This window comes from Pygoscelis adeliae, unplaced genomic scaffold (assembly GCF_000699105.1).
Source record: "Pygoscelis adeliae isolate BGI_AS28 unplaced genomic scaffold, ASM69910v1 Scaffold399, whole genome shotgun sequence".
In the NCBI taxonomy this organism is placed as follows: Eukaryota; Metazoa; Chordata; class Aves; order Sphenisciformes; family Spheniscidae; genus Pygoscelis; species Pygoscelis adeliae.
In genome coordinates this window covers 1,521,471-1,534,530 of record NW_008825609.1, presented here as the reverse complement: position 1 = coordinate 1,534,530, position 13,060 = coordinate 1,521,471, and the positions used below count along the sequence as shown (strand labels likewise).

At 55.7% G+C, this 13,060-nt stretch overlaps 2 protein-coding genes across 2 annotated transcripts in view; one reads left to right on the top strand and one right to left on the bottom strand.

The window, feature by feature from the left end:
* The first annotated feature begins 141 nt into the window (after positions 1–141).
* LOC103924158 (chromosome unknown open reading frame, human C22orf23) lies at positions 142–3,306 on the top strand. Its single transcript, XM_009332638.1, has 5 exons — positions 142–202; positions 586–762; positions 1,248–1,382; positions 2,587–2,687; positions 2,974–3,306. The coding sequence occupies exons 1-5, from the start codon at positions 142–144 to the stop codon at positions 3,076–3,078; spliced, it is 579 nt and encodes a 192-aa protein (XP_009330913.1). The 3' UTR covers positions 3,079–3,306.
* A 737-nt stretch (positions 3,307–4,043) lies between these two features.
* MICALL1 (MICAL-like 1) overlaps positions 4,044–13,060 on the bottom strand; it is an 18,250-nt gene continuing 9,233 nt past the window's right edge. The window contains exons 6-16 of the mRNA XM_009332670.1: positions 11,902–12,482; positions 11,321–11,384; positions 9,825–10,213; positions 9,017–9,495; positions 8,396–8,530; positions 7,943–8,069; positions 7,506–7,596; positions 7,052–7,125; positions 6,617–6,731; positions 6,236–6,282; positions 4,044–5,922 (exon numbers count right to left, since the gene is read on the bottom strand). Of these exons, the coding sequence (XP_009330945.1) occupies positions 5,801–5,922; positions 6,236–6,282; positions 6,617–6,731; positions 7,052–7,125; positions 7,506–7,596; positions 7,943–8,069; positions 8,396–8,530; positions 9,017–9,495; positions 9,825–10,213; positions 11,321–11,384; positions 11,902–12,482 (2,224 nt within the window). The 3' untranslated portion in view covers positions 4,044–5,800. The remainder of the gene's footprint in view (positions 5,923–6,235; positions 6,283–6,616; positions 6,732–7,051; positions 7,126–7,505; positions 7,597–7,942; positions 8,070–8,395; positions 8,531–9,016; positions 9,496–9,824; positions 10,214–11,320; positions 11,385–11,901; positions 12,483–13,060) is intronic.

Genomic DNA, 13,060 nt, shown 5'->3' with positions numbered 1-13,060 from the left:
TGAAGCTGCATCTTCCCCCTGGGGTTTGGGTTGTGAGGAGGGATTGGCCGCGGGGTTCCCCAGCCCGTCCCCGCTGCCGGAGGGGAGGCGTGGGAGCCCCCTCGGGCTGCCGTCTTCACCCACACGTCATGTTTTTCAGCGATGATGGAGGAGTCGAAGCTGACGCGTTTCCAGAGGCGATACCTGATGGACTTTGTGAAACGTGAGTGCCGGCCCTCTCGCTCTCCCGCCCGGCGCTGCGCTGCGGTGAAGAGCTTTTTCTGCTCACCGTGAGACGGGGCGTTCGCCCACAGCCTGCTTGAATGGGCAAGTGCTTTAAAACAGCAGCACGGCTGCTGCTGACACGCGGGGACACAGGGGGCGAGGTGTCCCCGGGGGTCATCCAGGGAACAAGACGCAATGAACCACGGTCTGTGTCGTGTCAGCGCGTACCAACAGCCAGGGTGAGACATCGGTGGCACCCGGGGTCTTCACTTGTGGTGCTACAGTGGATCAACAGGCAGATCTTCTGCTGGTGGTAGCCCAGGGCCATCCATCCAGGCTCCTCTCTGTCTGACTTACCGTTACTTTTGGTTTGTTCTCCAGGAGGACATACCTTGCCCCTCCAGTGCCACCCCACACCCAGCAAAGAGCCAGCGCCTGCTTCCTCCCCACCAGTTTGTCAGCCGAGCAGGCTTTCAGCTAAACCGCATCTCCGACCTGCCAAGGTCTGCCAGGCCGGAGATGCCTACGCCCGAGAGAAATTCAAGCCACGGGCAAGGCGTAAGTTGGCAAACACCGCTGATAAATAAACAATGCCGCCCGGTCCCTCTCTTCCCCTTACGTCCATCCCCAGCCTGCAATCTCAGCAGCGGCAGGGGGTATCTTAATTGCTCTTCATCCTCACGCGTCCTGTCTTCAAAGATGCTTTAAAAATGGATCTCTGAGGGAATACCTGCTGTAAGTGCTCGCTGACTTCTGCCTGCTGGCTAGGGGGGTGACAGGTGATAGGGACTCGCACAGTCCTTGTGAAAGAAGGGAGTGCTGTGTAATTTTCTAGGTTATAAACACGAATCAAAGCTCTGATGCCAGTTTGGTTGGCTCTTCACCACGGGTACACCTGTGCGGTGCTTGCACAGTTCAGTCTGGGGACGGGCTGTGGTCAACGTCAGGCTTCCTCTAGCATCATTATCAGAGGAGTAATGTGGCCAGGCTCCGCCCTGAGGAGATGGGCTGCTAATCATTTATTTTCCCCTTGGCATTCACAGGAGATTTGGAAAAGGAGAAGCAAAGGCTCCAGAACATCTTAGCGACAGGGAAGGATGCGGTGGAGCACAAGGTGAAGCAGACGCTGGTTCAGACAAAGGAAGAGGAGATAGCTGAGCCTGACCGGTTTGAAGAATGTATGTCTTCATGTACCCTGGAGGAAGGCAGGCGGGAAGCCTGGGAGGCCGGCTCCCTCCGAGGGCTGGGGTGGCAGGCTGTGTTGCCGGTAACCTGAAGCCCGTTGCGGAAGGAGGCACAAAGCCCAGTTTCCATGAGAAAGGACTGGCTGCTGTGACGCTGTGATCCAGCCATCCTCGCCGAGCTTATACTGCAGAGGTTTGCTGGCAGATTCAAGCTCCCTGGGCTGCCCGCACAAAATGAGCTCTGCTGGCAGGGGAATACCCTGGGGACGCGCAGGGTGACCTGGGCAGGCAGCCCAGGTACTGCGGGTCCTTTTTTCCAGCCAGCGTAACTTAACATAGACTAGGATGCTTGCCAGCCTGACCATGGTTTGGGCTCTGTTTTCTTTCACTCCAAGATCAGAGCAGTTACCCCAGCAAAGCTTAAATGTCGAGCAGACTTTTAAACAGTGAGGCACTTTGGCCTGCAGAGTATTCTGGGATGGCAAAACCCTGCCTAATACCTCTCTGTGCTTGAATCTTCAATGTGTGTGTACACCCCGGCCAGCCCTTTGCTAGCGAGGACAGCACAAAGATGGACAACGCTAGAATAACGTGTAGAGAAGTGGTGCTTTGGTCCCTGCTGCAGGGAAGCTGGTGCGGCTGGCGGTGCGGCTGGCTTCACGCATGCTCTGTATCCTCTAAAACTTGTCGCAAGCCGAGTGTTGTCCTTGACACATCTGAAATACCCATGTACTTTGTACATGCCAAGATTTGGACCAGCTGGCTGCAGGTCTGTGCTGCACAGCGGCAGCTAATGTTCTGTGCCTGTGCTGGTCCTGGGAGCAGAGATGGTCGTGGTCACTGGGTGATGATGCTGCATGTCAACGGCTTTAAGCAGGTTCTGTCTCCACCCACAGACTGGTTAAATTGCCCACAGGGAACAGAGAATTGTCTATACAAAGAAAACTAGAAAGTTACCGTTCCTGCAAGATGGGGAGCGGTAAGAAGATGGGCAGGGGGGACATTTCTCATTGCGTAAGGCACTACTGAGGTATTCTGATGACATGCTCAAGAGGAGTGTTACAGCAGACATCACCCTTCCCCTGGTGGGACTGCTGTTCAAGCAGCGCTAGGAAATGGGGTTCAGATCTAGACAGAAACGTGTTTTCTTGCCTTTTGGCTGAATCCTGTTTCCACAGTGTTTTCTCTTATCTGTCAGTGGTGAATGAAGTTCAGGAGAGGAAGAAGTTCCTGGCAGAGATGGAAGCTCTAGGACAGGGCAAGAAGTATCAAAGGATCGTCCTCACTGAAATCTCACAGGTACGCCAGGGCCCTCGTGTGTGTGGAGGGAATCCCTAGTGTCAGAAACCTTAAAGCAGAGTCTCCCTCCACTACCTGAGCAGGGAAGGAGAAAGGGGAGAGAACCGTGTTTCCCTTCATGGCACGGGACAGACAGGAATTTGGGCAATGGGGAATAGAGGTTTTCAGCCTTTTTTTCCATGTCTGCATGTAACTTAATCAGGGAAATAGAAGCTTTGTTCTTGGGGTTGGCAAAAGAAGAAAAAAAAAAGCTGCCGGCATTCTCCTTCCCCTTTGTACTTTGCAGAAAATGCGTGAGATGGAGATCATTGACAAGAAGAGAAGTGAGGAAATGAGAGAGGCCATGACAAAAGACATCCCTGGTGGGAACAAATCTGATCCCCACGACTAGGCCAAGGGAAAAAACACAAGCGCAGTTTGTTCCCACCTCTTCTTCCCAGACTCTCAGCATCGGAGTCTCAAGGGCTGGTCTGTGCCTGTGCCCGAAGAGGGGGCAGCACCACTTGTTGCCTAAAGCCAGAAGGCAGGAGCAATTTGTACATAACTGGTAACAGAAGAAAGCTGTTGTAAAATCCGTCCCATGCACCGGATCCCTTCTTGCTCAACGATATTAAAGAGATGAAAACACACAGCAGCGGCTACCAAAACATGACAAAGCAGAGCCTCCTTTTGCCTATGCAATGCCTCATTTTGCCTATGCAATGCCTCAGAGCACAGCAATCCACCAGTAAAAATGTCACTCCTTTCCATCCACCCAGAGGTGGAGACTTCTCATGACAGTACGATGGTAACAAACACGTGTGTTGCCACCCACATCTACGACCCGCTCCTGTCCCCACGACTCTGGGAATGGCTGCGCTGGCAGACGGCGGGGAGGAAGATGCAGCGGCGTGGCCTTGCGCAAACACGAGCCTCCAGCGTTGCTGCAGGTCAGCACAATTGCGTGCATCAGCAAACTTCTTGTCAGCAGCTAAACTGGGCAGGCTTTCAGGAACACAGCTGCGCTGAGGAGGGAGAGGGGATTTCAGCCCAGCGCATCCTGCTTTTTGCTGCGGGCTTGCTGTGGTTTTTTGGTTCCTGAAAGCATGGTATGCAGAACAGCCATCGGTCTCCCACAGAGCCTGGAAACGGCTGTTTGCTCACCTCGTACATACCCCCACCTCTGTCCTCCAGCAGGCTGAAGCACGATGTCCTGCTATTCCTGCATAAAGCCCACCTCCCAGTTTCCTTAAGATCTCATCATCTGCTTCTTAGCAATACTCAGCCACTCAGTCAGCCACTCCCCAAAGCCAGGCAGCATGCCCTGTCCCCAGAACAGCATGGATACAGAAAGGAATTGGAAACCTAAGCCGCGATTGGTTTTTAAATCCAATGTTTCTTTTATTTCTGTTCAGGTGAATGGAAGTCACGGAGTTAGTACAGTATAATTTACAAATCAGAGTTCTGACCGGGCGCGGGGCCAAGGGGTGTCAGGCTGCGGCGATCCCGATGGCCTTTGGCAACAGTGACATGACTGCAGGCTCTAAAGCGGATTTGTTTCTCCTTGGAGAAGAGTTGTGCTTTGGGATCTCCCCTCCCCTACCACTGCTCCTCATCAGCCTGCTGGGGTATGGCAAGAGTGAGATGGCAACACCAGCGCAGGGCTGAGCTTGCCACCTCCCAGCCACGGGGGCCACGCTGGGATTGAGGAGGGGCTCGGGTCCCTCAGGTTTTGGGAAACAAGGGTCCCTTTCCAAGAATGCTACACCAGCCACCTTGCAAGGCATTGCTCCAAAAGCGTTTTGGCTAAAGCCTGTTGGGTTTTTAGGAGGGACTGCAGCAGTTTGCTAGGGGCTGGTTATGTCTAATTTGCTAATGAGAAGGCATGACGAACAGCTGACCAACCAAACACCCATGAAACTCTAATTCGGACTGATCCAACAATTCAATAAATAACTCCTCGCCTTAGAGGAGAAGGCAGGAAACAAAAATGGAAGGAAGAAGGGATGGTTGGAAGAACACCGCCCCCCCCATTCCCTCCTCCGTTGTACACACACGCACACACACATGACAAATAAAATAAGGGGTTTAAAAAGTTTTAGGGTGGGTTTGAATTCATCTAGTAAAGGAGGTGTAAAAAATAACCAGCCAAACCCTGCACACTTTTGAAGTATACACAGATGAAGCTGGGTAAAGGTCAGTTGTGACCGTGCCTCTCTCCCCAGCCGCTCAAGGATGGCACTGGTGAGCAGGGGCACAAGCTTAGTGCCCCTTGCTGGCACTGAGTCAGTCTTGAGCTTTTCTGCCCTTGCCTGGAAAAGGAATGTTCCTCTCTTCCCCCGAAGGCAGCAGAGTCAGCGGTGTTTAGCAGCAGCGGGGGGTTAGATGTCCTGAGTTGGGCTACATCCTAGCAGCTTACACTGTCCCCTTGGGTCCTCTCAGCCCTGTAACGGAGCCCACCCAGCCCTGGTGCTCGAGGGAGGGGACAGCTCAAAATAAATAGGGCACCAGTTATTTTTTTGGCTATGGCTCTAGAGCCTTGTGATGCGGGAGTGTTTTCTTAACATTTCAGTTTAGGCCAGTAAAACCCAAAGAATCCTGATTCTAATGCCAGAGCTTTCTCCTGAAGTTTAAAGATGGGACAGGAAGGGGACAAGAGCGGGTGGGCAGGGAGGGACAGGCAGGCCCAGTCCCCTCCTGGCAGAGGTCAGAGGCACGTGGAACTGTCACAGTTAGAGCGGGAGAAGGGATGGGGGGGCGGTTAGTGCAAGTTTTCCCACAAACACCGAACTCCTTGGCTTGCTTCTCAGTTAATAACAAGAACACGCAATGGGGTAACATATCCAAAAAGCAAATCCATCTTCTCCCCGCCTTGTTAGCAAGGCTTCATGGAGGGGACGGTCAGGCTCCTCCGCAGCCTCGGGAAGAGGAGCGCTTTGGTTGGACTCCCCCGCTCCGGGCAGAGGGCTGGCATCTCCCCGGGGCGACAGCTCCGTGCCTGGGGCAGGAGCAGGGGGAGAGGTGAGGGGAGCGGAGGGAGACAAGCCCCCTTTTCTGGCAGGCATTCCAGCCAGCTGTGGAGAGGCCAGGGCAGTCAGGCAGCACATCCCTCCCACTGCTGGTGTTCCCCTGCTCTAGCTTTTCTCCTTGGGCGACTTGCTCTTGGAGTCATGCTTGTTGCCCAGCAGCTTAAGCACCTTCATGGGCTTGAATTTGCCTTTCTTCTTGCTCTCGGTCTCCGCCTCCTTGTGAAATTCTGGGGTTGCAAAGGGAGGTTGTTACTGCGGGATGCTGATGGTTGTATACACGTGTGTGCGCGCGCGCAACGACAGGGGTAAGGGTGAGAGCCATGAATCAAAGCCCTCCACCGCATGCATGCTTCTTTCTGTGATAACAGGGGTGCGCAGCACAGCTGTGCCCCAAACTTTAACAGCCGAAAGGCTCCAGAGTCTACACAGAATAGATTTAATCTCTCCTTCTGCACACAATTTCATGAATGGCTCATGCTGCCCCTTGCTGTGGTCAGCAGTGAAAACATCACTCCAAAAATCTTCCTGATTGTTTCTTACCTTTTCTTTTAATCATGGCTTCCAACATTTTATCTTCCTCCTCTTCTCTGAAAGAAAGAGTGGGAAATAGGTCAGCAATTCAGCCCTGAAAACAGCTGCTCTATTGTTTAAGGCTAGAGAACCTCCTACTTACAAGTTGTGGAGGGGCAGATCCATCACTGTCTTGTGAGCATTTGCTACCAGCAGGATAAATCCCACCTGCTGCAAGTACTGCCCTGTCCTTCCCACACAAGGCATTCAAAGAGACAAGAATCGGGAAGCCTGGGAAAGACGTCAGCAACAGGGACATCTTGGGACACCCCCCTGAGCCGCTAGTGTGGCGCTGAGTCAGACGGGCTACACTTTTCCCCTCTCCCCCAGCCCACCCTGCTCCTCACTCACCTCTGCCGGTCCTCGTCCAGGCAGTTCACAATGGCATTCCTCTGCTCAATGATGGTCACCAGCTCCTGCATCAGCACCTTCTCCCTCCCTCGGTCCTCGTCGGTCCAGTCCTTCTCTACCCAGCCAAACCCCGAGGAAAGACAGGCAATTGATCCCCTAGCACGATCCCCTGCTACCCTGCCATGGCTGCAGGGCCAGTTGGGCTAGCGGTGCTGTGGAGGGGGAGCCCTGTAAGTGGCATCCCATGGGGATAAAAGGAGCACATCCCTGCACAAGGCTGGGGCGTGCAATGAGATGGGACAGCAGCTCTAGAGCCAACTGATTGTGCTGGCATCCCTAAAGATCTGTCTCTCTTCACCCGAGACCCACCTAGACAGAGGGGAGATGAAGCCCAGGGGAAAAATGGAGGTAACTGCACCCAGAAAGATGCTTTACCTGGCTTGTTGAGGAGGCAACGCAGTTCATACTCCACGTCCGACTGCCGCTGCTCCAGGTTCTGCTGCTTGAAGCTGCAAGGGAAGGGGGCACTGCCAGGAACCACTGCAAGGCTCCAGAGAGGCAGAGCATCATATCCCAAGGTACAGAGTGAGCTTGGAAAGAACCACCGAGATGCTGGTCTTATCCTGTATAGCCAAAGGGCCAGAGAGCCAAGCGCCAGCAGGGACCAGCCCTGGCTGCTTAAGGCCTTCCTGGAGGAGATGCTGCGGGGGCTCTGGTGACTGGCAGTGGGTCAGTCCTGAGTGTGTTTGGATACATTTGTCTTCTTTCCCTCCCTTCTCCAGGCGAGGAGGCCGTGCCAGGCTCTCCCTGGAAGCACAGTTTCAGGAGGGCTGAGACAGGGATCCCCGCAAGAGCGTCAGTGCCTCCCCACATGCTTGTGCACACTTACATGTAGATGAGCTCTGATTCGTGGCGCACCAGCACGTGCTTCTCATGGATGAGTTTGAACCAGTCCACCAGCAGGCTGTCCTCAGGGCTGTCTGCCAAGCAAAGGCACAATTCAGAGCCATCCTAAGCCCTGCAGGATCCCACCACCCTGCATCAGGATGGGCTCTGCCAAGCCAGGAGACGGGCACTGGGCTGGAGCCAACCTGACCTCAGCCTGTTCCTGAGCACCAGAGAGACCTTATCTCTTCTTCCACCTATTTCCACTCTAGGGACATCTCCATGTCCAGGGTATGGCTGTTCTTGGAACCCAGCACAGCCCCTTGTGCTCTTCCAACACCAGCATCAGCAGGGAGGAAGTCAAAGCTGCTATCTCCTTGGACACAGAGCAGCCCTAGGGTCTGTCCTGCCCCACACCCACAGACAGCCCACTCCACATACCATTCTCAGCACTGCGAAGTTTTTCCTCCAAGGCCACCCCACGGTGCTCCAGCTGGTCCAGCTGGTGCTCGATGGCATCCATCTCCCCATAGATGTCTTCCTCGGGGATGTACTGATCTGTCTGCACCTGCCAAACCACAAGGCAGAGACTTCCATTACCATCAACCTCCAGTTTCCAGGGGTAACCCTAAGGCTGGTCAACACTAATGGGGATGGAGGGACAACAAACAACTCCACCTAAGTGTGGATCCAAAAATCCCCACGCCGCTCTGGAGCAAAGGGAGACCATGGTGCTGCCATCAACGGGGTCTAGCCTAGACACCATCCTCCCCAGCCACAGCCATCTGCTGCAGTCCCTACCCCATGCATCAGCAAGGTGCATGTATACAGCTATGGCCCTGGGGGATAGTACAGAGCTGGCTTTTGCTCCCCTGCTCCCGAGGGCCCTTTTACCTTGCGTTTGATCAGTGGGAAGCCGTGACCCGGTGCGGGAGGACGCACTGGCTTGGAGCCCCTGGGAGGTTTCTTTGCAGAGGGGGAGGCGGCAGGCGATGGCTTCCGGTTGAAGGGGTTCTCTTTGCAGGAAGACTGGAGAGGGGGGACAAAAGGAGATAGGTGGGGGTCCAGGAAAGGAAAGGGATATAGCATCCCAACAGCTGGGACTGAGCAGACAGGGCTGCCCTAGGGTTTGTCCTGCCCCACACCCTCCTAGAGGAGGAACACAGCACTGATCTCCACCAGCAGCCCAGCCATGGGGCAAAAATCAGCTGTGCTCCTGTTTGGCATCAGTTCCCCAGCTTCTCTCTAACAAGCATGCTGAATTATTTTCCTTCACGGTTCCCTTCCTACTTGCTCTGACCATGTGACATCCTGCCTCTTCACTAGCACGTGGGGCAGGCAGAGTACGAGCAGAGCCACCATTTAATGAGCACATGCCTGAGGCTTGCTTTCAGGGGGTCACATACCAAACCTACCTAAGGGGCAAGCCTGGACTCATGATCCCCATTGTGACTGAGTTGATGGACGGGGAACAAAAGCCCCCTGATCTGGACGGGAGGAAGGTCACCATCTCACCTTCAGCTGTGGCTTGGGCGAGGAGGGGGTCTTAGGGCTCCCAGCACCCCCATCTGAAGCCAAGAGGATGGGTGTAGGGCTAGCCCCAGCAGGAGGCTTGGGGGGCAGCCGGCTGGGGCTGGTCTTTAAGCTGCCAGTGGAAACGCTCCTGCTGGCATGCGGGGTGCTGGGCTGCGCCTCCCCACTGAAGCTGGCCAGCTCACTGGAGGAGGAGAAGGAGGAGTTGGTGGAGAGGCTGGCTTGGGCAGCAGGGCTTTCGCTGGAGGAGACGCTGGCCAGCGGTGTGTCAGTGCTAGAGGTCTTGGTGGCCGTTGGTGTGTGGACAGTGGGCTCGGAGGAGCTTTTGGGCACTGAGGCCTCATCGGTGTCACCCAGCACCTTGGCTGAACTCTCAGAGTTGATGCTCTCGAGGCTGAGGGCTGGAGATGGGGTGGAGGATGATGGCTCGGAGTGTGACAGCCTGGAGATGGGGTGCTGGGCTGCAAAGCAAAGGGAGAGCTCAGGGAGGAACAGGGGGGCAGCCGGGAGAGAAGGGGAGAGTGGTATATACTGGAGGCAGGGGCAAGTGCAAAGGGAACCAGTGTCTGTCTATCGTCAGAGAAGACAGAAGGGACCCTCCAGTGCAAAGGTCATGCCTGCAAATGCTGTGCTTCAGCGGGTAGAGAGGACATGGCTAACACAAGTCCCAGCACAACCATCACTGCATAAAGGCCTGGCAGGGCGATGCAGAGGCGCCTGGGAAGGGGGAGCCTCCAAGGGGCCGCACAGGGGTTGCGGAGGAGGGATAAGGGAGTGGGGGGAAGCTCACCTAGTGGGGAAGCACTGGGGGCTCGCGGAGCTGGCCGCTTCTTCGCCTTTGGGCTGCTGGTGGGAGTGATGCCATACCAGGGGTGGAGAGGCTTGGCAGCAGTCTCGCTCTGCTCCTGCTCAGGTGTGCTCTTTTGGGCGGCAGCACTCTCCTCTTCCTCCTCGTCCTCCTCCTCAAAGGGGTTGTACGGTTTGGGCTCTGTGGCATCAGACCTGCTCTCCTCGCTCCTGACTTTCCCCACCTCCTCCCCATCCTCCTCCTCCTCTGAAGTCCTACTCGGAGTCTCATGGCTGCTGCCCGGGGGAGGAGGGGGAGCTGGCTTCTTCCTGGGCTCCGCTTGCACTAAGGCCATCCACGGCGGGTCCTTGGCTCTCATAGCAGCTCCAGCACTGGCAGAAGAGAGAGACTGAGGTGGCAGGGAGCAGAGACAAGCTGGGATGGTGATGCACAGGAGAGGGACTTAGCCCTCAGGGGAAAGGACAGGTGGAGCAGGATGTCTCCCATGCCGAAACAGCTTTCTCATCCATGGGTGGCCCTAGTCTTCCCCAGACACAAAGTGTCTTGTTCTCTGCAGGCAAACCTATGGGCCTGAGGGAAGCACAGCCTGCCTGACTTGCCCACTGGGCCTAGCGTTTTGGTTTCTGGATATTACAGCCTCCATCTGCTAAGCAGCGGTAAAGGCTGAGCTTTATGGGCACAGCTGTTCCCCCCTCCCCGACGCCGTTCCTACACCCAGCTCTGCTCCCCAGGCTGTGGACGGAGAGGGAGTCGAGACCAGATACATGCCCTCTGTGGTCACGCTCCCCTCCTACACTTCAGAGGGCTGTTCGTCACCTTATCATCCAAGTGTCCCAGGGACGGACTCCTCTTTGCTAACTCCCACGGCTGGAAGCGCCGCTGCTCCTCTCTGGGCACAGCCCACGGCAAGCCTGCACCATGGCTCAGTGAATCACTGCTCATCAGGAAAAGTGGCTGTCACTTGCTGCACACACCCACTCCTTAGCCATTGCGAACGCGGGGTGCTTGTGCAACCTCTGTCCCAAGAGCAGGCAAGAATGAACTAATGCCAGCAGGCTCCTGGCTAAGAGCCCAGGAGGCGTAAAGCTTGCAGCCAGGCACTCACAATGTCCTTGCACTGGACCTTTCCCGGGACAAACCCTCCACAAGGCAGACAAGTGTCCCCTTCTCAGCACCCACAAGCAGGGCCATTTCAGAAGGCACTTGGCGGTCTGCATGTGCCACCGAAACGCTTTTCTGAAGCCCCCAAACTCTTTACAAACCCTAAAAGACAAAGACCCTGGGAGGTACGGACTAACACTATCAGCCTGACTGTACTGGGCTGGCACCCATTAGGTAAGGGAAGGGACCTGGTCATAGCCTACATCCTCCTAAGAGCAGGGGCTGATGAAGGTGGGAGAGGAGACCACAGCTGAGCCGTTCCCACAGCCCCACCTCACTATGGGGTGTGCAGGTGATCTGCGAACAGAAGGACGTACCGATCAGAGGAGCAGGGTCTCCCTCGGGGTTTTGGGACAGGGGGGCTGGGTTCAGGTACCCTACCTAGAAAGACACAGGGTCAGACTGTCACAACACCAAAAGGACGTGAAGAAAGAGGTTAAATCAACACAAGGCACCTCTTACACATCTCCCCGCAGGAGGCTGCTATTCCCACTCTCTGAAGACCTCATGGCGTTTCTCCCACAGTTGGTGCAGTCAGTCAACCCCAAACATCCCCCTTGCCTTTTTCTCCCACCCCACCTCGGGAGCTGCACCTGGAGAACTCACGTGCCCCTCTGTCCCCACAACTGCAAACTGCTCTAGCGCTGCCACCTTCTCTCCACACTGGCAGCACCCTCTGGAGAAATACAAGGGAGCAGGCAGGCGTTAAACCTAGCGCTGCTCTCTCCACTATGGGGATGGCTGGCAGACGAAAGCTCATTGTCTGAGCCCGAGATTTGTTCGGAGGCAGAAGGGCGCCAGGCTGCAGAGAAGGAACGAAATTCATCCAACCTGTAGCCGACCACCGTGGCCGCTGCGGAGGTGGAGGGTAAACCCTGCTGCCATTGTGCTCTCTTACCGTTCACCATGCCAGGGCCACACTCGCTGCCCTCGCCCTGGAGAGTGGACCTGGGCCGGGGGACAGGGTGAGAGGTCGGAGGGGAGAAAGCTGACCCATCAGTGGCCCTCCTTGGGGCAGGGGTGGGCCGCGTGTCTCTGAGCCGTCTGTCCAGTGAGTCGGCTTTGTCCTGGGTGAGCGCCATGGGCTTGCTGGGAAGGGGAGGTCTGGGGGGAGTCTGGGAGACAGGCGCCCCGCTGCCTGCATGGGCAGGGGGCACTGCTGTCTCTGCTTTGCTGGGCATGCTGTCCTTCTCCGCTGGGCTGGCTGGCCCCTCTGCAGGCATATGGGTCTCTGCCGTGCCCTCCAGGGAGTCACCGTCATCTTTCCCGACCTCCGCTCCTGTGGGGAGGGTGTCCTCACCCACGCTGTCAGCCCCAGTTTCAGTTCTTAGTTCTGGCGACTGCCGGTCTGGGCTGGGCCTCCTCTCTGCCTTTCCGCTCATGGCAAATTTACCACGATGCTGCATGCAGATGAAAGTCCCTGCCTCTGACCCGGGCTTGTATGACCCCGGGAGCAGCGTGCTGGAGCACTCCTTACACCTGCCAATGAGAAGAGAGAGCCCCGTCAGATGGGGGACGTCATCCTGCCCTCAAGAAAGACAACGCATCTGGGAGATCCTTGCAGGGCCACGGAGTTAGTTCCCACCTCTGCTACTAAATCCTAGCGCTGTCATGGGGAAGTCATTTGGGAAGGGAGAGGAACAGAGAAACATCACCACGCCACTGTGTGAACCCATGGGGAGTTCACAGCTCAAATACTGTGTGCATTTGGGTTCCTCCTTCAACTTGGAAAGAATTTAATAGATGTGGAAGGGCAACGGTTGGTATTGGGATACAGCATGGTTTCCAGACCTGGAAAAGTAGAAACCCACAGTCTTCCTGGAAAAGATGCAGCTGGTGGGGGACAGGAGAGAGAATTACAAGATTGCAGGTGGCCCTGGGAGGGGGAGAGGGATCAACCATTCACAGACATGAAACAGGGAGTATCAACTGGAATTAGGGAACAGCTGGTTCAGAACCAGCACAGGGAGGCTACGGGCTGCCTTGCAGGGGCCAAGGGTCCAGGCGGGTTAAAGAACCGTCAGACACATTTGTGGGGAGAAAAAAAAAAGTAACAC